General features: G+C 37.2%; 2 protein-coding genes across 5 annotated transcripts in view; one reads left to right on the top strand and one right to left on the bottom strand.

Moving 5' to 3' along the window:
- LOC148844385 (uncharacterized) overlaps positions 1-14,738 on the top strand; it is a 146,794-nt gene extending 132,056 nt beyond the window's left edge. For both annotated transcript variants that reach the window (XM_088959994.1, XM_088959995.1), the window contains 9 exons: positions 615-692; positions 2,425-2,504; positions 5,817-6,013; positions 9,241-9,315; positions 9,411-9,451; positions 9,702-9,807; positions 10,779-10,861; positions 13,871-13,944; positions 14,479-14,738. In XM_088959994.1, the coding sequence (XP_088816120.1) occupies positions 615-692; positions 2,425-2,504; positions 5,817-6,013; positions 9,241-9,315; positions 9,411-9,451; positions 9,702-9,807; positions 10,779-10,861; positions 13,871-13,944; positions 14,479-14,588 (844 nt within the window). In that variant the 3' untranslated portion in view covers positions 14,589-14,738. The remainder of the gene's footprint in view (positions 1-614; positions 693-2,424; positions 2,505-5,816; positions 6,014-9,240; positions 9,316-9,410; positions 9,452-9,701; positions 9,808-10,778; positions 10,862-13,870; positions 13,945-14,478) is intronic.
- A 1,510-nt stretch (positions 14,739-16,248) lies between these two features.
- Positions 16,249-25,266, bottom strand: part of LOC148844386 (uncharacterized) — a 34,749-nt gene continuing 25,731 nt past the window's right edge. For all 3 annotated transcript variants that reach the window (XR_016103600.1, XM_088959093.1, XM_088959094.1), the window contains 3 exons: positions 17,394-17,500; positions 17,192-17,279; positions 16,249-16,881 (listed from right to left, as the gene is read on the bottom strand). Coding sequence is in view for 2 of the 3 variants with exons in the window: in XM_088959093.1 (XP_088815219.1) it covers positions 16,612-16,881; positions 17,192-17,279; positions 17,394-17,500 (465 nt within the window). In the remaining variant the exon portion in view is untranslated. The remainder of the gene's footprint in view (positions 16,882-17,191; positions 17,280-17,393; positions 17,501-25,266) is intronic.

The following is a 25,266-nucleotide window of genomic DNA, read 5'->3' on the forward strand; positions in this document are numbered from 1 at the left end:
TTATTATGTTTTTGAGTGTTATATATGTTGTTTTAAGTTTTGCCGCCCTATAAGGGCATAGTTGTTTTTGTACTGCTCTATTATTTTTAGTATAAATAATAAGTGAAGGGGGCGGCCAGACATAGCTCTCTTTTCTTTTCAACTTCTCTTCGTGTCTTCTTCTCCTTCTCTCTTCCTTCTCTCTTCAAGAAACTATTTTTCCTTCATATTTTTTAATTCAGCAGATTTCTACTGGCTCAATAACAGAATATAACACTAAAACATAGAATGTTAAGCAGGCCCACTTACATTTAATCACTCATCACAGCAATATAAATAAGAGGAAATTTGTTATAGCAATTTTTTCTTGAAATTTCTGGCTAAGGTCCTATTTTGTGTCATAATTGCAGATACAATCGACTAAAGCAGAATTATTTCATAATTGCTTTCACCGCAAAAGTTACTTTATTTAAAATGTTGATGCCATTGATTATGGTTCTCTATGTTTAGTTTCTTGTGACAAATTATGGTAATAATATTCTCATACCGCTTGGAATTTTGGGGGATTATTGATATATAATTTATCTGAAGCACCATTTTGGACAAACATTTGATATCTTTGTTTTTATTTTCAGTACAGTCTCTCCAACATACCTTAAGGAGACACTGTGTTCTGGATGGCTTGCAAGCACGCTGATAAGAAATCGTGATAAGTATGCTTTCCCATGTGTTGCAGTTATACATAATACAGACACACACGCACATACATGCACACACAAATATATATATTGAGGCATTTCTTTACATGTCAGCAATTACATTCATCAAATATTTTCTGCATTTACACTGCAGAGAATCTTGAGTTTCAAGTGATAAGCTATTATTGTGTCTAAAGCATCTTATTTTTAACTTTGTACCCTACAATTTCTTTTATTTTTCTGAACATCTTATATTTATGTTCCCCATATAGTTGGGACAAGGCCTAGATGGATCTTGTGTTTATGTTACTTTTTCTATCATACTTCAAGTGATTTTGTGTATGAACAGTGTTAGAATCAACAGAATCCTGCCTTGGTGTACACTTGATTGTGTTTAAGTATTTTGATGGGTAAAGCATGATAATGTATTAATGATAAGCAAAAGACAGTGTTTAAAAAGTGCAAGGGTCAAGAAAAGCACAAGGCAAAGTGCATGCCTACTTTATGTAAGACGCAAATTCTTGAAAAAAAAATCAAAAAATATACAAAAAATGCAAACATGAATTTCAAAAGAAATTAAATGAGTTGAAAAGCATATTGGCTCAAATGAAAAATATGAGTACAACATATAAAACATATTCAAAGTGAAAAATGTGGAAGTGAAAGCAAATACAAATGTTGATCATATTAAAGTGTTTCACTCAATAGTTCAATCTGTTTATTTATCTGCAAATGCACTACTTCAAGTAGCTAGTGTAATGTTAAACATCTTGCATTCTTAATCCTTGGAGATCATCCTGCCTTTGGAAAGGACCCTTGAGGCAAGCCCAAACAAATCCATGGCTTGGGACAGCACCCCCAACCTAAATTTGTTGCTAGTATATATGAAGAGGTTGGTTTTTGTGATTTTAGTCATGTTCATTCTATATATTAATAAGAATACAAGATAGACAACAAATTGAAAAAAAAAACTTAACATTTTATTCCATATGAATTTTAATGCATGCAATTGTTCATAATCTCATATATGAAATAATAAAATGAAATTGAAAAAAAAAATCATAAATGACTTACAAGTAAAATTGAAAATCAGAATTTCCAATAATATAAGAAATTGTGTACAATTATTGAATATTGACTTCACTCTTCTCTCCAAGTTCCACCTCCTTGATCTGCATCTTTTGGTGATCCATCGGATGAAGTGTCGTATCCTCCTTGATCTTGTAGTCTATCCTCCACATCTATCCCCTCAGCTCTTATCCCACCTAGGTCCTGTAGGACCTGCCCATCCTACATCACTCATGGAGATTGAACATTTTGAGTTCAAAACTGAAAACTGAAAATCTCACACAGAAGAAAGAACTAGGAACCAGGCGAGAGCTAAAGAGGTGTCTATAGTAGTCAACCCCTACCCAAACAGTCTTATCATTATCAAAGAGAGGCAAAATGTATACAATTATAGAAATTCCCTTCTGGACCAACAAGGGCAATAATATATGATACAACATACTGTTGTAGACCGTCAACCTTTTCTTTAATTGGTTCATTTAGTTGACAGTATACGGTTCGGATATGACTCTTTTACTACTTATTTTTATTAGTCCTATTCACTGCTACTTCAAAGGTTCATTTATTTTCATAATTTATATTTTCTTCATTGTATGTGGAATCTATTGTTGCATATAATTCTTTTTGCAGATTCATTTATGCTTCCTCTATTTGTTAACTTACTTTTATTTCTATAAAGGTACCATGGTATTTTAAATGGAATAGATACTGCCATGTGGAACCCTGCAACAGATGTTTTCTTGCCAGCTAAGTTCCATGGTAACTATCCAGACTTAATATGTAAACTTTCTCTTTCCTCTCTGCCCAGCTACAGGGAAGGTGAGGGGTGAGCTTGTTTGTAGGGAGTTGGTTTTGGACGTCTGTCAGTACTACCACTCTGAGACTACCAATTAAGCAAGGTGGCAACTTTATGTGGAGTTGTGGATTATTCTTGTTTTCTGGTAAATAAAGACAAATCAGGATCCATGGCCATGAGAGATTGGCAAATGTTTTAGTGCTGGCTGACAACCTGATGCAACTGTCCTTGTTTATTCCAAACTTGGGACCAGCAGTGTAAGACAAGCTCATGGCAGAGTTTTATAGTAAATAAAGATATCCATTAGAAAACAAAGAGGTAAAAAATAGGTGATACAGAACCACCCAGAAAGGAAAGAAGAAACAAAAGACACTCCAATCATTCCAAGTTTCCAACTACAATTCCCACCACAACCAATCCCCAAAACATTTCTTTCCTAACGAATGTCAGTTAGAATAAGCCTTATTTGGAAACTATTATTATTTTTTATTATGTATTTTGTTTTTGCTTCATAGAAAGGTGAGAGAAAATATTAGAGCACTACCTTGTGGCTTCGAAGGAAAAGCAATATAAGGTTAATGTATTAGCAACTAACAAGAGAAGAAAAGGATATAGAAACCTCATATGAAGAACTACCTGACCCACACATCAGAAGAAAATAACAAAATCAATGAAAATGGTTCATTAGTTAGTTGTAACTACCTGACACATTGCAGGGTCATAGTAAATATGTTTACGGCATAAATATGGCATGAGAAATATTCTTGCAATTTGGAACCAAGAACAAAGAAAATCATAAAAAAAAAAAAATCGGTCAGATAAATGCAATGCAATAAAAGTTAAGCCAATATGTTTTCTTGTTTACTATGTTCTCATGTAAGATCAGAGTGAAAAAATCTGGATATTTTTTTACAAATATGTATTATATATCAAATATATGCATATGTATATAAATAAAAGGCCATTACCCAAAGTTGGTCTTAACTCTTTTGAAGGGCATATTGATGACAGATCTAATGTTAAGCTTTTTCTTGCATTAGGTGGAAACTCTTAAACTCAAACCCTTGTTCACTCACTTATTAGACCTAGATTTTATCATTGCACTAAGCTATGCCCCTATATGTCAACATATAAATGTATTTTTAAAATTTTAAAATATATAAAAAACATAAAATTTTCCATATTTTTTGAAAATTCATATTATCTGTATATTATATATTTTCCCAAATTATTCATGCATTTTCCGTATTTTTGAAAAATATGAAATGTAGGGTGTTTTCTTCATAAGCAAATGTCAATACCTATATTATATGTCAATTTGCTCACTATGGACAGGTCGTTTCTATGACTAATTTGCACAACTTGATAAAAAATAACCATCTCAATGCTAGTTCACTACATCCTTTATTTTCTGTCATAGATTAAAAACAAAGAAGAAATAAAGAAGAAAGAAAAGTAAAGAAAGGGGGGATAGACATTCCCTAAGGGAGATTGAAAGCCTAGCAAGGGAACTCAATGCTTCTTTTACATGGATCATGAGGACTGCAAATGGGATGGCCAACTGGAGAGAGCCTGGTGTTTTATAATGTGAAAATGAGTTACAAAATTATTAAATTATCCTCATAAAGGTAAGGGGCCCAAATACCCTTACACTTGAAGTTTATGCTCAACAAATGCTCTTGTTCTCTCTATCAAAGTCACCTGTGTCCTGGATGAGATTTAGTAACATTATCTGGTCTGAGGGTTTTCTGTAACAACTGGACATCCTACCAATCATAAAGTCCAAAGATAATCTAGAGAGGGGTCTTGTTTAGTATCTGTCTCTACAGATGCGCACATATATACTTTGAGTCAATACCTAGTGACAGAGACATGTTGCTCTTCGCAAGGCAATACCACATATGTGTCAATCTGCTCATGTCAGCCATCCAAAACTGACCGTTGATTGAGAAAAAAATTTAGGACTACATACTGATAATGCAATGTCTCATGCTAGTGGTGCTTAACCAGTATCCTAACATCATCCTAAAATAGTTCATCGATATATCACAAAATCTACATTGACATCCATAGCACAAGTGATAGCACATTTTAAACTAACTTTTATAAATTTAAGCAATTGGATCTTGAGGTTGAGGGCATACACTATCCAACAATTCTTTCCAAATGTAGCATGCCAAGAAAGGAATGGATCCTTGATTTGAGTGGATCATAATGTTGCTTGCAATCTCTAATAATATTCTTACCAAACATAGCATTTTTCTGTTTGAATAAACCTTGTTTTTGCTTCATAAACAGTCCAGAAAAAGAAAAAAAAAATCTGGTATATGCAAATCTGGAATGACATGTACAGATCTGATTTCTGGACTATTGTCTAGGTCTGGTATGCCTTCGTATCGGGTATTCAGAGATCTGAAACACAAAATTCAAACTTCGATTTTTCCATAGATCTGGTATGCCAGCCAGACACAGATCTGGTATGTCTGGTATGTTCAGATCTGTATGCTCATATCTGAAATGGAAAACTGAACATCACAGTCTTCATAGAAGTTCAGGCCTCTCAGAAAAAATGGGTCTTGGTCATTTTGACCAAGAAAAAGAAAACTAAAACATCAAAAAGTATAAAATAAATAAATAATGGTTTATGGTGTGGTGTATCAGTTGAGGTTTCATTTCTGACCTAGCAAGACAAGGAAACAAGGAAAAAGAAGAAAAAGAAAAGAAGCATTTGATTTGACAATTTACCTATGTTCTGATGCATTGTTATCATATCATATATCAGACAAAAGAAGAAAGAAAAGGAAAAAGCAGGGAAGACAAAGAAGAAGAATAAATTACTAAATTACCCTCGTAAAGGTATAGATCCAAAATACCCTTATACTTAAAGTTTGTTCTCTACAAATACCCTCATTCTCTCGACAATCTCTACATCCTTATCTGAGGGAAATTAACTAGCATGTGGTATGGTATTTGACTGATTGAGTTAGGCAGAAGATCCTATGGAAAATTAGCATATTCACCTATGGCTCAGTTTGGAAGGAGTACAAATGCAAATATGTAGAGTGCAAAACCTTATATTTTGTATTATTTTGTATGTATTTGCACTGTACATATTTGCATTTGTACTCTTTCCAAACTGAGCCTATAGGGTAAAGGTTGGAGATTCCCACATTTGTACATATAAGTTATGCATTTAACTCAATGGTATCAGAAATGTGACCTGTAAAGAAAGGAGCACGTTTGTTCTATCAATAATACCAAATTATTTCTTGCAGCTGAAAAAATTGAGGGGAAAAGGATATGTAAGCATTATGTTCAACGAGGACTTGGTTTGGCTCCAAATGGCAGTTTAGTTGGTTCCTGTCTTTCCAATGATACAAACAGGATACCACTAGTTATCTGCATTACAAGATTGGTTGCTCAAAAGGGTCTTCATCTGATTTCTCACGCAATCAAGAATATTGAAGAACTTGTAAGTCTTCTCTCTCTCTCTCGTGACATTTCTGGTGGCAGAGATTGGTTTAATTTGGTTGTAAGATGCTATTGTTCTCTAAATATTTAATACTCTATAACCAACTTAAAAGATGAGAGTTAAGAGAGATAATTAATATGATATAAGTTAAATTTCTTTTAACTATGTAATCTATCATGGTTATTGTTTATTGATGACATTAGTTCAATAACATCAATGACTGCTAATAATTTTGAACAGATTTGAATATTATATATCATTAGACTTAGAAACTATGTATAGGGAGGACAATAGTTGATCTCTCCATGAGTAAACATTGGAATTGTTTAGGGATTTAAATTGATGCACTTCCTAGGTTTTGAGAATGTGTTGAAGGTATTTCTAAATATTCATCAGTTAAGCAGAGCGGCAATTCTGGGTATTTTTAGACAATGGGGTGTTTTGGTCATTTTACATATTGTTAATGGGGTCCAGCCTATTGGTTTAATTTTCTTAGTTATGGTTTAGTTCCTTTTAAAGTTTCAGTGATTAAGTAGGCTAGGATTTATGGAGTTTTCTAAGATAGCGGCAATTCTGTACTTTGTATTTTTCTTAGTTCTAATAGGATTGACCACCCCTGTATGTTTTTTGAGTAGAACGTAGTGAGTGATGTTCTAATGATATTTGAATGGTTTTTCTGCACATTGTTCTTATGGTGAGTGATTTCTAGGTCCCCACTGACATTGAGTGGTTCTAGGTTTTCTCTCTCTTCTTTCTCAATCTTTGTCTAAAATTCTGCAATCAGCCATTTAGCCTCAAAAGCTCAGAAGCTCTTCATTAAAAGAATCCAGCTAACATCCTTAAAGATCTTATACTAATGGAAATACAATTTTTTTCAACTTACATAAAAATCATAATTTTCTCATTTTTCCACTTTTTCCTTCTATGTCAAAATCATCTTGGGTTGCTCTTGTATTTGGACTAATTTTCAACATAGAATCAAACCAACCAATTGGACCTGTCCACCCGTCACTTGCCAAATTTTTGGGTCTATTTCACCCCAAATCTCTTATTTGGAATAAAAAAAATTGTTGACTCGATCAACAACCCAATTCCTGGTCGGTTGAACTTCTGAACTGTTTCACCGGTCAGAAGGTCGGGTCAGTCTCAGACATTAATTCTCCTTCACTATTTTTTCATATTTTTAGTTATTTCCATCATTAATAATAAAAAACCTATTTATTGTACTTTTTTGTCTAATATGATGAATATATAATATTAGAGACATGCCCAATTTTTCTGCAAATTTTCTGTAATTTTATCTATTTTATATTTTATTTATTTTATAGCATCATGGGTTTGACCAATTTCACCCAAAAGGTTGAACTGCTGACCTGCCACCCAGACAAAAAAGTGGTCCCATTTCTGAGTCAGTTTCTAAACAATGATTCGGATGCCCACCATTGATCTTCGTCACCTTTCATCACACTAAGTTTCATCTCAAATAGCCACCTAAACCCCAAACTTCAAAATTTTTGGGTTTTTTTCATAGAACACATGTACTCTGAACATTACCAAACTTGGTCTTCCCCTACATCTATCCAAGCTAAATCTACATAAAAAATCATTGAAAAATTCCAATCCTAGACCTATTTTCTCCATTATGAAACTTTTCACACTTATGGGACAAATCTACAATGGTCACAGTAAAGCCCCAAGACCCTTACCTAACCAAATCTCTATACTTAGTCTTAAAATCATTCTAAACCCTATTCTAGCAATCTAGCTAATTAGTACCTTCCTATGCTCACCCTTGGGTTATATTCATCCTACATCTATCAGAGAAGTTATCCTACATCAATTGGTACAAAGAAGGTGGTCATGCAAGGATTTAGCATCAGAACATGCAACTCTACATCACCTGGTTTCTATGTTTTTACATCATAGAGTTAGAGCCTTGCTATCCATGATGAATATCTTACTAAGTCTGAGATGAGATGGACTCTTGCTAAGTTCAAAACATGAAAGATGAAATTTGTCAAACCCACAGACACTAGACAAGGCTGGATTTTACCAACCAAATGAGTTCAGATCCCAAGTTCATGATTGGTGGAATTCTTTTTCATTAGTATGAACATTATTTTGGCTTCAATTAAAAATAATAGATAAAGTGGCATTTAATATTTTGAAAGAATTCAAAAATCCTCCTTTTTACAGCTCAAAGTGTGCAATGTGCTGACTTATATAGAAAGAAAAACTAGAAATGAGTGTGAAGAATATGGAATAGGATCAGAAGAGACAAATGGAAATTATGTGTTTTAAGATTTTTTATATTCCTTGAATGAAAATTTGGCCCTGTAAGCGCACAGATTACACAATACTATTATAAAATTCTCAATTCTACTACACAGTCATAAACAAAGCCTTGTTGAATAAAACATCCAAGCACCCCTTCATCAAATAGGGCTGAAAATGAATTGGATATTGATCTGATCCATTCCAAGTCCTATTTGTTTAAACCAGATTCAGATATCCAATAACAGTAAATGAACAGAATTCAAATTGACAAATAGGATTGGTTTAGTTATTGGACCAAATTCAGATGGACCCCAATTTGATCTTATAATATAAATACAAATACAAAATATATGTGTATGATATAATGTAATATTGTAAATATATTTTCAATCCGTATATTTTTGAGACAAAAAATTTCAAATCTTATCAAATTTGAAGAGAGAAACATGACTTTTTTATTCAAATTGAATTCAGAATCTCAGATATAATTATTTTCTTAGCATATCAAATTTGCATATACCACCCTCCTGATTCAATCCAATCCCTTTGCAGCCCTATAATCAAATGTGCAAAAGATGCTAGCTCACTGGTTTTCAATTGCCTTTAGGTTGGACTTTCAAAAAACGGCTTTTGGTTTGAAGGAATTCAAAGATATGGATTGGCTACATATTAGTAGAAAATGGAAGCAAATTCTGAAAAAAAAATAGTTGTTTTCGTGTGTAATATGAGACAGTAGTCTGTTTTGACTTTTTTGTTAATTTTGTATAGTGATTTCTTTTCCTTTTTTTGTTTCTTCCATTATTATTAGTATTAATAGAATCCTTGTCATCAATCAAAGAAAATAAATTCATCCAAGCCCGAATACATTCATTACACCAGACTCCACACATGCCCACATTGTTATGTTATTATTGTACATTTGGCAGACTAACCTCTGGATTATATTTTAGGGTGGGCAGATGGTTATACTGGGAAAAGCTTCAGATAGCCGAGTTGAAAGAGAATTTGAGAGCCTTACTAATTTGGTAATGGATTAAGAAGAAAAACTAATATGAGACTTTTGTGATGGAAATGCAAGCAACATGAGATGACTAAATGTTTATTTTTTGCACTTTTGTAGCATAACCAGGGTACCAGTGTAAGGATCCTTCTGACATATAGGTAAGACATGATGGTGAAACTATTTTAACTATTTATCTAAAATATTTGAGACAATCCTTAGCTTTTGGTGATGGAAGGTGCATTATGTCTCCCGCTTCTGTCTCCTTGTGAAATTCTGTTTTAATAAAGCCAATGGATACTTTGTCAAAAAGCATCAAGTGCTGCTTCTCTTTCTTGAAGTAACCTTAATTGTTTCTATCATTCAATGACCAAATGCCTGATTCCTGTTTTGGTTTCCTTTGTAATGTAGTGAGGAGCTGTCTCACATGCTCTATGCTGCAGCTGATATGGTCTTGGTTCCTTCCATATATGAGCCTTGTGGGCTTTCTCAAATGATCGGCATGCGTTATGGAGCGGTATCTTCAAGTCCTTTTTAACCCATTCTAAATTCTGACATTTACACTCCATTTGTTTGCAGTGTAGATTTCATTTGCACTGGATTAAACTGTAAATACAAGGGAGAACAAATGGACTGGAACTAAATTTTGGTTTGCTTTTGCTTCAGATTTGACTTATCTTGTTTGTTTGTGAGAATTAAAATTTTGTAGTCCCTACATGAAAGAGAATGGAAGCAAGGGGAAGGTTATTTTTTGGAGAGGAGTAAGGTAGGAGGGAAAATGATGTTGTCCCCACGTTCTATGAGAGAGAACAAAGGCAGGAGGGAGGTGGTGCAAATTTTGCATCAGTCTTTTAGATGAAAATTTCACACTACCAATGAGTACAAATGAAACAATAAATGTAAATTTTGCACCAGGTAGAAGTGCAAACCATAGTTACATACAAATGGATGCAAAACTGAACCTAGCACAAAATTTTATCGAGTTCAGGTTTGCACTGTAAACAAAAGGAACCTTGTGAATTTCTAATAGATTTTAAATTCTTATGTAAAAACTTTTGTATGACAAATTGAGTAACTACTTCTTATGCTTATAAGATTTTAGCCTATTAGTACTAGTTAGGAAGAATGATTGCTAGTTTGCTACACAATGGAATAAACGTACACATGTTTATTGACTAAAAAATGTTTTCATTAGGATTAAAGAAATGCACAGTTATATAACTACTTCTTATGCTTATAAGATTTTAGCCTATTAGTACTAGTTAGGAAGAATGATTGCTAGTTTGCTACACAATGGAATAAATGTACACATGTTCATTGACTAAAAAATGTTTTCATTAGGATTAAAGAAATGCACAGTTATATAACTGTAATCACCACAGTAATGTAGCATGTTAAATGAATACTGAAAAGACAATGTATATGAATCATCTATAAAAGTATAATCAGCATAATGCTGAAGGTGTCATTATCAATTTATCATTACAGGTACCTATAGTAAGGAAGACAGGTGGCCTTGCAGACACAGTATTTGACATAGATGATCAATCAAATCAGGATATGGCAAATGGGTATTATTGGAATTCCTTATTTCCATTAATGGCAAATGAAATTTGCATTTATTGATTCTTTCATTTTCCTATTAACTGCAATTTTTATACCATACAAAGGAAATGTGCATGTGACCAAGATTTTTGCTAGACTGAAATTGGGCCTGGCAGGAGCAGGACCTACAAAACATTTTAGATGGGTATATAGGAGAAAAAGATCAAGAGATAATGGGGCGTATGTTAAAGAGCATGGGGGACTCTGAGAGCCTCAGTCTTCATCGCTCCCATTGCTGAAAGAGCATCAGCAAAAACACTTTACGTGGAGGTGAGCCCAATTCTGAGGTGAGACAGTCAATGCAAAAGGAAAATAGTAATGTTGAGGAGTCAAGTGAAGGGGGCTCTCCAGAAAATAGTGGATAGAGAGGTTGCAATTGGGAAGAGCATAGGTCTGTTTTATTGGGGTGGAGAGGGGTTCGCTAAAAAGGCTTTTGAGAAGTTTAAAAGGAGAAGAAAGGAAGAGAAGTTGAATAAAGATGATCGTCCAAAAAAAGACAAGGTATGGGATGAAGAGACTGAAATTAGAGAAGACTTGTCCACAAAGATTCTTTGAAACCACGGTGCACCAAAGAGAGGCTGGTTTGTTTTTGCTTTTTTTTTCTGTTTTATTTGAAGGGTGTCAGGCTTTTCTTTTTTAGGGGTTAGGATGGGGTTCCTCTCTGTTTTCTCAGTTAGGTTTTGATTTGGGGTTTTTTGGATTTCATTTAGCTGTCTGAATTTGGGGTCTCAATGGGTCTTTGAGACTTGATTGTCTTCTCTAGGTGACGTCTTATCACCTCCCTGTTGTTTCTCTTTTGTTTTTAATAAATTTTATCTTTATTATTCAAAAATAAGAGAATAGGATGGCACACTCTTACCAATCCATAAAATTGATATTTATATTAGGGTTACAATAATACATGAGATGACCATCTTACCCCCATTAGTGTACAATAATATTACTTAAAATAAGAAATGCCCAGGCCCACTAACCACTTAATAATAGTAATACATAACAGAACAAAGTATACATAACATAAATGGGTCGAAGCCCTTACTATTAAGTCCCACAACAAACCTTTGATACATCCCTCTATCCCTAAAATGTTCCCCAGAAATGGCATTCAACTTGTTCTGATTAACCAGTGTGTCTACTATCCTTAAAATGTTCCCCAGAAATGGCATAAAAGTGAAGGTTGCTTATTGGCGAAGACCCTGGATTGCTTTCAGAGTTTCTCAGTCACTGACATTCTACGGGCTTGGAATGAGGTAGCATGGTCCTCTAGAAAAAAAAAAAAAGAAAGAATAAGCACCGGAAGGCAGCAAAGTAAAACTGAACTTTGATAGAAGCTCATCGGGGAACCCAGGTTTGGCAGGAATAGGTAGTGCAATAAAAAATACAGAGGGTAGAATTTTTGCTTTTTATTCTGGGCCAATTGGTACTGCAAACTCTACAAAAGCTGAATTGTTGGCACTGCTGCAAAGTCTACACTTAGCAAAGCAACTGGGTTTTAGACAGGTAGAAGTGGAAGAGGATTCAAAAGTAATTGTCTCGTGGGCAAGCTGTAATAGAAATATCCCTTGGACTATCAAACATGTTTTCAGGGTAATGGAAGTTATAGCAAGGGATGTAAATGCTGAATTCAAGTGGGTAAGGAGTGCAAATGGGTTAGCTGACTCCCTTGCTAAATAAGGGCTACAAGACAGCAGCTATTTTGGGCTTCTTTGTAAATGGGCTTTTGATATTTGGGGTGACATGTTGTCATAGAGTTGTACTTTCCTCATTTAAAATGCTTTAATAAAGTAATTTTTGCTAATCAAATATATATATATATATATATATATATATATATATACATCATCTTTTCTCTCAACATCTAAAAATTCAGCTTTTGTAAATCTTTGTTTACTGTCATCTTCACCCCATTTTTGTTATTAACCCCTCTACAGCACAGTGTTTATATTCATTGGTTTCCTTGGACTTTTTTCCTTTCAATTTCATCATCTGTAAACAAACTGTATTAGTTCATCTTTCTTTCATTGTATCTACTAATTCTATGCTCTTACTAGTCAAAGTTTCAACATTCAATGTTGCTAAAAGTATCTTTCTCTTGGACTGATTTCTTTACCTGCACTTGTCCATTAAAGTGCAAAACCCTTGATCACTTATTTGTTTACTCATTTTCCATTGCACCTGGTACAGTGGTACCAATGCAGCACATCGTCATTTAGAATGCCCTAACATTGCACTAAGAATGCAGGCTTCATATTTATATTAGATTGGATAAAGGTTTTTATGTTAGCAACCAACGTAATCCTCTCAGTACAATACAAGCTTAAATGGCAGTGTGATGGAGCTGTCGTTAATAACAGAACTGTGAATGGCCCATTTAGGCCCATTAAACAAGTGTATAACCGGGGACCTCGCAAGATGGCCCACTTTGGCTGAAAAGGGGTAACCGGCATCTATAAATAGCCCACGAAATAACGAGAAAGGATCAAGCCATTTCCAGAATCTCTCTCTCTCTCTTTTCTGATTTCTGATTTCAGGAGGCAGAGTCTCCCTCGAAGAAGATTCCTGTGGTGAGCAGGCTCTCATCACGGCGTTTCATTTAACCATATTAATGTTACACATGGAACTTCCACTTTTCTCAAATTATGAAATCACCATATATCGTATTGATCCATGTGCTCCATCAATGGGGATGTAGACTAACACCATCTGAGCATGCTATTCACCAAGAGTGAGAAAAATAATTCAGCAATAATAAAGAATTATCTTAGCTGGGTTGACTACAGGATAACAGGAGTTCTGTTACAGCATTTGACATAAATTAGGAATTAGAACTACTACATTGAGATTTTATGACAGAAATCTTGATGCCTTAATTGTTCAGTAAAAAGCTTCCTTTATAGCTAATATGCTCTAATATTCTACTGTCTTCATTTATGAATGCAATTTTAATCGGTGCTTTGTGCTTCTTTCTTTCCAAGTTTCATCTTTGAAGGTATTGATGAGGGATCCTTAAATGGAGCTCTAAACCGTGCATTTCATCATTACAAAGAAGGTGAGTTCGTGTTTATTCTAAAACTTGTATCTTTTGTCATAACTTGGGTAGTAGATTGGAGAAACTCCCTGCATTTGTTCAAAATAACTAATACCTTGGGAATTTTAAAGTGGCATTGTTTGATCAAGGAGATATGCTATTGATATTCTTCCAAGGATTTAGTGGTACTTTAAATGCAATGTCTAATCTTTAGTAGCTTCTAACAATCAAATAAATTCCTGTAAACTGAACATTGTCTAATACCATCATATATTTGTACTGGTTAAGCAACATGGCCTTCCCAAGACATGTCCCAGTCTTTTTTTATCACCTTCAAGCATCCAAGTTGAGGGAAAGAAAGAAAAATCCATGTCAACACATCTGATGTAGAACCAACTGAACCATGCTTGTTTCAAACTTGAGCTCCTCTGTTTTATCCTGCCAACCACAAAATAGAAAAGGAAACAAAAGTGAGGTGTAATTCCACTATACATCAGTCAGTCAAAATTCTCAGGAATAATTCTCACTTCTATCTATTTTTTGGCATTAATGCAGAACCAGATCGATGGAACACTATTGTTCGGAAGTTGTTGAAGATAGACAATAGTTGGAATAATACAGCTGGGAAGTACATCAGCGTCTACAACTCCATAAGAGTGAGATAGTAATCTGTTAAAAGCCTCTATCATTTATGTTAATCCCTCCCCCAACAAAAATGGCAAAAATAGCCATAGTATTGTTGTATTTTTCTGTTGTAAATTCTATTTTAAAGCAACACTCAAAATTCAATCTAAGGGCCATCATCATCATCTAAAGCTTGTCCCAGGTTGGCTACATGAATCTAGTTCTGCCATTCTATTGTTCATTGCCATATCCATTTTTAAATTATGGGTCACTAAATCATTTCTTCACTACTTAAGCAATGTTCCCTTTAGTCTGCTCCTAGTCCTTTTAGCCCCCTTCAACTTGTAATAGATCACTTATTCTTGCTAGTGTTGTAAATGGTCTTTATCACCTATTGAAGCCACTCCTAGGTTTCTTCAAATAAGTTCATTTCTGACCTTATCCATTCTAGTGTTTCCATTCATCCATTTTCAAATTTGTAAATGGTCCCTGCATGTGCCCAAACCATTTTAGGCTACTTTTCCTCATTTTATCACTTATTGGAGCCACTCATAGGTTTTTCAAATTTCTGACCCTATCCCTTGTTTTTCCACTCATTCATTTTCACATTTGTAAACAGTCTCTGCATGTGCCCAAACCATCTACACTTAGGTGGACAATCTATTGCTGAAAGCAGATATTTGATCAATCTCCAACAGGCCCTGGATCCAGACAGGAGACTGCAACCAAGTACAAACAGGGCTATTAATGCCCCTCTTAGCCAATTCATGAGCCACGCTATTGCCATCCCTACTGATTTAGTAGAGGCTAATATTCAATAACAAGATTAAAATTATTATTCAACATCAGCAACACCACTGAACTTGCATCAAAGGATTACAGAAATGGTATTGACAGCATTTTGTGCATCACATTCAGCATCCAAGTTTGAGAAACCCAACTCCTTGGCAAAAAGTAACATTCCCTAATAGCAAAATATTCTGATTTCTGCATATTCATCTGAAGAAGCACAACAGGGCCCTTGTTATCCAACAAAAAAAGATTCGTTAGCGTCTGTTACACGTCACTGGCCTGTTAACATCACTGGTTGCCCAAATGTTTTGTAATTATTTTATAAACTAAGCTGCAAAGGCTTATTGTCCGAAATTGATTGGCAACTTTAGGACTTCTGCATTTTAGAATTAAGGTATAAGAGTAAGGTTTAGACCTCTACTCATCTGCTTTGCAGACATCATTCCCAACAATGCCTCAATGCTTTTGGGGAAAAAGTTGAAAAAAACATCAAGCACAGGAGCCTTAAAAGGATGCATCTTAAAAAGAGCTCCTCTGATTTCCTCATCATTAACCTCACTGTGAATCAAGCCATTTTCAACATCTTCAATTACTCTACCCACCTGGTAAATAGGATTAGAAGTGCCACGGTATTCCTTGAAATGATCGACAATGGTTTGAGTGACTTACACGATGGTCACATGGAAGTGTATCCGATTTCTCCTCGAATTCCTTGGCCATGGTTTGTAACTTTCACCATCTCGTCCATGGGATCTCGAATAAAAAAATCGTACTTTTAAGGTGTAGAAGTCTCAGCCCAAAATATTTAAACCAAGTAATAACCCAGTGTGATATGTGTTGCACGATGGTAAACCCATTCAATAGACAACTAGGCATTAATGGAAAATGGATTTACTTTTGGTGCCTAGATACGTTAACAAAGTGGCTCAGGTTGATTTCCCAAAAAATGAGTCGCATGGAGTTTATCATAACGACAAATCGGTACTGCAGCATAGTTCAAAGAACATTAAGCTGATACATGTACACTGTTTTTTCCTAATAGCTGCAACAAGACTGCCTCACTTTTTACAAATATATCGATCCAAAAGGGGATTATAGCTATTAAGTATTAATACATCCAAAGAAACAAACACTGCGTGAGAGAATACGAGAAGTGATGCCAATGGAACTAGGGGGAATTTAAGCAAGATTAAAACTCCAATTGTCGTGTCCCATAAATCAAAAGCCAGAAACAGTAAGCGATTGTTTGTGTGGCCCGGCATTGTCATGTAGTCATGTGACAAGAGAATGAGTACACGGCTGGGAGGAAGAATCTGTTGCGCATTGCTCTTTAACAGCTCCTGGTGCTTCGGAGGCACCCCCTCTGATAGAGATTGAACCTTCCACGTTTGCTTGCAGGTCCCGCTGCCAATGCAAATGGGAGCTGGGATATGGTCTATGGAGCATGCCTTTTCTGTTCTGAGGGAACCATGTCTGTGAAGGCATTCCAGATATCTGTGATGGTACTGATGGCAACGTAGGCATATCTGTCTTTCTCACAATCTGAACAGACGAAAATAGAATAACAAAGCAGAAGTCAACAACGAAGAGCATGAATCTCAAACTCGGTTGATGAGTGTTCTTTATTCTAACAAAAAAATGCCCCTTGATCAATAAGCGTGACATGGGTATGCAACTATCAGTAAATAAATCTGCTGATCTTCCCACAAGATCAGTGACCAAATCAACTTCACAAAGATTAAGCATTTTCAGAAGTTTTTTTGAGTTCGAAATTTATGTCCTTTCTTCTTAACCCCCTTTTTCTTTTTTCAATATGATATTACTTCAGAATATGCACCAGGAGTTTGTTTACCTTTAGACTCCTGGACAAAAATGAGGTCCCACTCAATGCCAACGCTCTATCAACAGACTCCTTGTCAGCAAAACTAATGTAGGCAGACCTACAATGGAACATGATAATGCATCAACTACCTGTTCACAGACTTGATCTAATAAGGAATGGCAAAGATCAACTAGTAACAGCAAAGATTAGGCTCATGGATAGGCAGTTAAACCCTTTTGGTTGGCTAGTCGCTCTGTCAACCAATATGACAACTTTGATAACCACACCACACTTGGAAAAATGCATTGACAAAGCTTCTTTTGTTGCTGCAAAATGCACCTGATATTTTTCCAATGAACAAGCATCAGTGGTTTATAATCATTCCTAGATTTACTAGCACATACCAAAAAATCTACAGCTTTTGAAATAACATCAAATAATCAAAAGCCAGACTCTTCTCCTTATTTGTAGGTTTCTTTTTCTTTCTTTAAAAAGTATTTCTTTATGTGGCAGGTCAAGACATCCAACCAAGCTGGTTCTTTCTCTTATACATTTGCTACATGGAGTACACCATTCATAAAGATCAGATCAAGCACATCATACACTGGTTGTCTCAAATGAAATAGGTACAAGTCCTAACATTCTTACAATACTACTAGCACTACTGAGGGGTCCAACTATGATACCGGAAAAGCATGATATGTAAAAGACCTATAACCAATCAACTGGTATCATAAAAGTGGTAACCAATCAGTTTTTTTTTATCAATAACAGTAAATTTTATTAATAAGTTGGAAAAGCTGAATTACAAGGCAAGGAGCTAAAAAATCTTAACTCCCAAATACCCCATAAACCCGAATTCATGAAACAATTACAAAACAGCCCAAAACATTGAGTTTCTGTTCACCCCTTGCCTAGTGATAAAACTCAGATTAGATGTCCGTATATGTTCAGATCAGAAGAAAGAGAAGGAAAAGAGAGAGAGAAGAAGGAGAAAGAGAAGAAAAAGGAGAAAAGTCACAGCCAAACTAGAGAGAAAAATATCAAAACCTCTAGTCGGCCCTTCTTTTATTTACTCTTCTAAGATATACAAGGATTACCATTGTGCCCTCACTTATCAGTAGAGCAATACATATATAACTACACATAAAAGGACTGTACTACCCTTGTACAGCCGACTCTAACACTCCCCCTCAAGCTGGTGAGTATATGTCATATAGTCCCATCTTGTTACATATTTAGTCCACTCTTCCCCAATTCAACCCTTTGGTAAACAGATCTGCCCAGTGATTTCCTGTGTTCACATATGTTGTACTTATCACTCCACTAAGCACCTTCTCACATACAAACTGGCAATCCACTTCTATGTGCTTCGTCCTTTCGTGAAACACTGGATTAGAGGAGATATGAACTGCAGCTTGGTTATCACAGTATAGCTTCATAGGAGTGTTAATCGAGTATCCCACCTCCTCTAGTAGATGCTTCAACCACACCAGTTCGCATGTTGTGTGAGCCATAGCCCTATATTCAGCCTCTACACTGCTTCTTGCTACCACTGTCTGCTTCTTACTCTTCCATGTCACTAAGTTCCCACCAAGAAAAGTGCAATACCCTGTAGTGGACCTTCTATCAGATATAGACCCGGCCTAATCAGCATCCGTGTATCCCTCTATCTCAAGACTTCATCTACTCTTATACAACAAACCATGACCTGAAGCACCCTTCAAATACCTCACAATCCTTAGGACTGCCTCCTAGTGTGGGATTCTCGGATTCTGCATAAATTGACTCACTACACTGACCGCAAATGAGATATCAGGTCAAGTGATGGTTAGGTAATTAAGCTTACCCACTAGCCTTTTGAACCTTCCTGGATCCTCAAACTCCTCACCTATATCACTACCCAATCTAGCATTCAGTTCCATAGGTGTTTCAACTGGTCTGGCACCCAACAACCCTGTTTCCTCTAGCAAATCAAGAACATATTTCCTCTGGTACAGATTAATACCATTCTTGGACCTTGCAACCTCTATCCCTAGGAAGTATCTTAATTTGCCAAGATCCTTTGTCTGGAAGTGATCATGCAAGTAAGTCTTCAACCTGTCAATTCTTGGTCTGTCACTGCCTGTGATAACAATGTCATCTACATATACCACCAAGAGAATCTTCCTAGCATTTTATTCATAGCTGAATACGAAATGATCAACCTGACACTGTTTCATTCCAAACTTCTTCACCACTTCACTAAATCTCCCAAACCATGCACGGGGAGATTGTTTAAGTCCATAAATAGCCTTCTTAAGTCTATAGACCTTCTCACCCTCCCCCTGAGCAGCAAACCCTGTTGGTTGCTCCATGTACACCTCCTCAAGAAGATCACCATGTAAAAAGGCATTCTTGATGTCAAGTTGAAACAAGGGCCAATCAAACATAGCAGCAAGAGAAACTAAAACACGAATTGACCCAATTTTGGCAACCGGAAAGAAGGTGTCTGTGTAATCAATACCATACTGTTGTGAATAACCTTTGGCAACTAACCGAGCTTTTAACCGTTCAACACTTCCATCAGGTAAGTATTTAACCGTGTACACCCACTTATAGACAACCACATGCTTACCAGGAGGAAGAGTAATGAGGTTCCACATATGAGTACGAGTCAGGGCCGAGAGTTCTTCCATTGCTTGGTGCCACCCTCGAGAATTGAGGGCTTCCTGGGAACAGAGATAAAGAATAACATAGAAACAAATTGCCGATGGGAAGCCGAAATGTGAGATACAGAAACAAAATTGGAAATGGGATGGAGAGTGCAACTGCGTTTACCTTTCCGCAAAGCAATAGGAAGATCAAGGTCAGAACTGGGAGTTGGGGCTGGGGTGGGATTAACTGTCGGATTTGTCGACGGTGACGAAGCTAGGGGAGGAGCCGATGCTTGACGATGTGTATACACTTGCCGAATAGGTGGTCCTCTCTCAGGTAGCTGCACTAGAGGCAAAGACTGGGTCACGACCGGAACGAGAGGAATGGGATCCTCAATAGGAACTGGAAGAGGGGGTGATGGCAACAGAGGAGAAGAAGTATCCGACCTGGACAAGAACTCTCAACCCCCCATGGTGATCTAATACGGGTCCCACGTATGAGTACGACTAGACTTCCTTGGTTGTATCTAAAAACATGAAGTTCATACTAATTTTGGACTCCATGTTGTTCCATAGCCAAGTCATAATTTGAGCATCCTCCTGCTCCCATTCATCATATCCCGGAGAATTAATTAAGGGTTTATGTTCCCTCACATGTTTCACTTTCTTTTTGGCTTTCAAGAAAACTTCAACGGATAGACCAAGGGACATAATTCTCACCGGAGAATTAATTGAGGGTTTGAGGAATTCATTAGTAATAATGAATTGATTGACCCACCTCTAAATGGAGGTAGATTTACTTGGTCTAATGGCCAGATTCCAGCCATATTAGACTAGACAGATTTTTCCAGAGACTAGGCAGAATATGTGGGGGAGGTAATACAAGAGCCATTAGCTCTTCAAATGTCAAACCATAAGCCTATCGTGCTAAGGAAATTTACAGCTGTAACAGGTTTCAGGCCATTTAGATTTGAAAATGGCTGGTTACTGCAACAGGACTTTGCAGAATGGGTAGAAGGCAGATGGAAAGAAATGCAGGTGGAAGGGTAAGCAGGTTGTAGGGTGTTCAAAAAGCTTCAGGCCATCAAGGAAGGTTTGAGAGAAAGAAGGAAGAATTCGATTCAAGGGGAAGAAAGCAGAAAAAAAGGAGGTCTTAGAAAAGCTAGCCACATTGGACAGAATTAGAGAGGTAAGGGATTTCATGAGATCATCACAATTCAAGTTGGCTGCTTTGGAAAATGAGTTGGAAGGTATAATTCTGAGGGAGGAAGTAAAATGGAGACAGAAGTCGAGCATTGTGGTTAAAAGAAGGGGATAAGAACACTCGCTTTTTTCAAGCCTTTGCAAATGGGAGGAGAAGAAAAAATGTGATCACTAGGATACAAGTGGAGGAGGAGGCAGTAGAAACATGGGGAGAGATTCAGGAAAAATTAGTGGCATATTACAAGAAGTTGTATACGGGAAGGAATTGGAGCTAGGTGTCATTAGGAAATTTGGTGCCAAGTTGTTTAAGTGACAGTTCAGCAAGCTGGTTAGAGAGGTCTCTTGAAGCAGATGTAAAAGACGCACTGAAGAAGATAAATGGCAACAAAGCACCAGGCCCAAACGGTTTCAACTTCAATTTCATTAAGAGTTGCTGGTACCCGCGGGCAGCCCGCCTAAAGTGCGGGTCGTGTCGTGCCATCCTGGGCCGTGCTGCCCTCCCCTAGGATAACTTGGGGGTCGGCCCACGACCCAAGTCCATGTGGGCCCGTGCCGTGTCGCAGGTTGGGCTGGTCCGTGGCCAAGCTTTGGGCCAGGCCAGGTCGTGGACTAGGCCAAAGCTATTTATTTAAAAATTAAAAAAAGAACTTAAAATTTCAATTTTATATGAAATTTGATGTACACAATTGCATATATATATACAATAATTAAATAAATTAATATAATAAAATTGAAAACAATTGTTTATTTTATTAATATATTATATACTATATGTAGTTCCTTGTGATGATTGAGAGAGAGAGAGAGAGAGGTACGGATGATAGAAAGGAAAGGCAAAAAACAAGTATGCCCCTGGCGGCATATCCTAGAATAAGAACAATAAGAAAAGAAGGAAAGAAAGTAAACTGAAACTATCCCACTAACATCAGTTACAAGGAACACTCAAGCTTTACAACACTCCCCCTCAAGTTGGGCTGAAGATGTCTATCATGCCCAGCTTGTCACAAAGCTCATTGTGCCGCGAACACGGAAGTCCTTATGTGAGGACATCAGCAAGTTGTTCCTTGGTGTTGACATAAGGGATACAAATTTCCCTTTTTTCCAGTTTCTCTCTTATGAAGTGCTTATTCACCTCAATATGCTTAGTCCTCTCATGTAGGACCGGGTTGTTGGCGATGTTTATTGTAGCCTTGTTGTCACAGTAAAGAGACATAGGATTATGAACAGCAACCCCAAGCTCACCTAGGAGGCTCTTTAGCCAAAGGACTTCAACCACCCCATGTGCCATAGCTCTATACTCAGCTTCAGCACTTGATCTTGCTACCACACTTTGCTTCTTGCTCTTCCAAGTCACCAGATTTCCTCCCACAAATGTGCAATACCCACTAGTGGACTTTCTATCATCCACTGCTCCTGCCCAATCAACATCTGTAAAGACTTCCACCTTTAGGTGATTGTGTTTACTGAATAGTAGGCTTGTTCCTGGATGTTTCTTCAGGTATCTAAGGACTCTCTCTGCTACCTCCATGTGTGGCTTCTTAGGAGAGTGCATAAACTAGCTCAGAACTCCAACTGAATAGGCAATATCTGGACTGGTCATGGATAGATAGATCAGCTTTCCCACTAACTTTTGGAACTGCTTTACATCTTTCAGCGGTTCACCAATACAGTCACCTAGCTTGTGGTCCACATCCATAGGAGTATCTACCGGCCTTGCACCTAATTTACCTGTATCCCTTAATAGATCAAGGGTGTATTTCCTTTGAGAGAAGATACCCCTTTTTGAACGGGCAACTTCGATCCCAAGGAAATACTTTAGGAGTCCTAGATCTTTCACTTCAAATTTGGATGCAAGGAATTGTTTCAAATTCTGTATCTCTGAGCTCCAACTCCCTGTAATGATGATATCGTCTACATACACTATCAATATGACAACCTGCTCCTGACATCTCTTCACAAAGAGTGTATGATCAGACTGGCACTGTTGGAACCCCATCTCTTGAACTGCCATGTGAAACTTACTGAACCAGGCTCTGGGAGACTGTTTTAAGCCATAGAGAGGCTTTCGTAGCTTGCACACCTTGTTTTCACTTCCCTTGGCGGAGAATCCAGGAGGCTGAACCATGTATACCTCTTCTTCCAAGTCAACATTCAGAAAGGCATTCTTGATGTCCAGTTGATGCAATTCCCAATCAAAATTAGCAGCTAAGGATAGGAGAACCCTAACCGAGTTCATCTTAGCCACCGGGGCAAAAGTCTCATCATAGTCAATTCCATATACCTGTGTGTACCCTTTGGCTACCAGTCTTACTTTGTACCTTTCAATTGTTCCATCTGCCTTGTGCTTAACTGTGAACACCCATCTGCACCCCACGAGTTCTTTCCCCTCTGGAGGATCCACCAATTCCCAAGTCTAATTTCTGTGGAGGGCATCAATCTCCTCCATGGCATCTATCCACAAAGGGAATTTTAAGGCTTCTATAGCATTCTTGGGAACAGGGATGCAATCAACTGCTGATAGGAAGGCTCAGTACAAGGAAGAGATGTGGTCATAGGAAACAAAGTGGGTAATGGGGTGTTTGGTAGTGCACGACCTAACTCTCTTTCGTTGAGCAATAGGGATGTCTAGGTCGTCCACAGTGGGAGAAGGGTTAGGGGTTGGACTTACCTCCTGGGATTCTGATGATGTCAGTTGCTCAGTGTTTGGTTGCTCCACATTTCTATCGCACTGTTGATCTCTCCGACGAGTACGCTGGAAGACATGGAAGGGAGTGAGGTCCGGAATAGAAGGAAGGGACACCTGAACCTGCTTCTCCTCTTCCACACTACGGCTCTCCCCCTGAGGAGGAGGGAAGAATGGCTCGGACTCAAAAAAGGACACATCCATAGACAAAATATTTACGACTAACTGGATCAAAACACTGATACCCCTTTTGAGAGGATGGGTACCCTGGGAAGACACAAGGAATGGACCGATGGTCTAACTTACCTCTAGATGGAGACAAATCGTGGACAAAGGCCCAACAACCAAAGACTCTCATGGAGATGGAAAATAAAGGAGACTGAGAGTACAATAACTGATGAGGGGCCATGTAATTTAATACTCTGGAGGGCATGCGGTTGATGACATACGCAGTTGTAAGTATAGCATCCACCCAAAACCTCTTTGGGACATTCATGTAAAACATCATCCCGCGAGCTATCTCAAGGTGTCTGTTTTTTCTTTCTGCAACCCCATTTTGCTGTGGTGTTCTGGCGCATGAGCTTCTATGAATAGACCCATGGGAGGCGAAGAACTCATTTAGCTCCCCATGGAAGTATTCCTTCGCATTATCGGATTGGAAGATCTGTATTTCAACATGTAACTGTATAAACACCATCCTCTGGAAGTCTTGCACTATCTTTGGAACCTCGTCTCTGCTACACATAGGGATTACCCATGTATAGCAAGAGTAATCATCAATCAATGTAATAAAATATCGATATCCACCCTCAGAGGTTACATTCGTAGGCCCCCATACATCAGAATACACAATATGAAAAGGAACATTTAATCTTTTATTACTGGAATGAAAGGTTGTTCTACATTGTTTACTCAACTGACACGTTTGACACATGAACTCTGACACTGAACACGACTTAAATAAAAGTGGAAACAAACATTTTATTACTTCAAAAGAAACATGACCTAAACGACTGTGCCACAACAAAATTTGACTCTTATTTGACTGACTATGTGACTCTAAGGATGACACAGAAAGACCAGCTTTGTTGTCGAGAATGTAGAGACCGTCCACCAGGCTTCCTCTACCAATCGCCCTCCCAGAAGTTAGGTCCTAAAAGACACATGAATCAGCAAAAAAGGTTACACTACAGTTTAAAGAACTTGTAATGCTACTAATTGAAAGCAAACTTATGGGAAGTTGAGGGACATGCAATACACAATTCAGGTTAAGACCATGGGGAAGGGATATCAATCCCTGACCTGCAATGGAAGATAAGGAACCATCAGCAAGTTTCACTCTATCCCTTCCTGACAAAAGGCTATAAGAATGGAATAGGTTAGGCTTACCGGTCATGTGATTTGAGGCCCCTGAGTCAAAAATCCAAGGGGAATCTGTGGGAATGACATGGAATGCAGAAGCCACATTACCTGAAGTATATGCAAAGGAGGTAGAGGGAGTACTAGTGACTGAGCTATCCAATTGCCGCAATGCCCTACCATAAGATTCCAGATGCTCTCTGAATGAATTCATTATATCCTCC

This window comes from Nelumbo lutea, chromosome 8 (assembly GCF_056320005.1).
Source record: "Nelumbo lutea isolate HS-2025 chromosome 8, American lotus-T2T, whole genome shotgun sequence".
Classification (NCBI taxonomy): Eukaryota; Viridiplantae; Streptophyta; class Magnoliopsida; order Proteales; family Nelumbonaceae; genus Nelumbo; species Nelumbo lutea.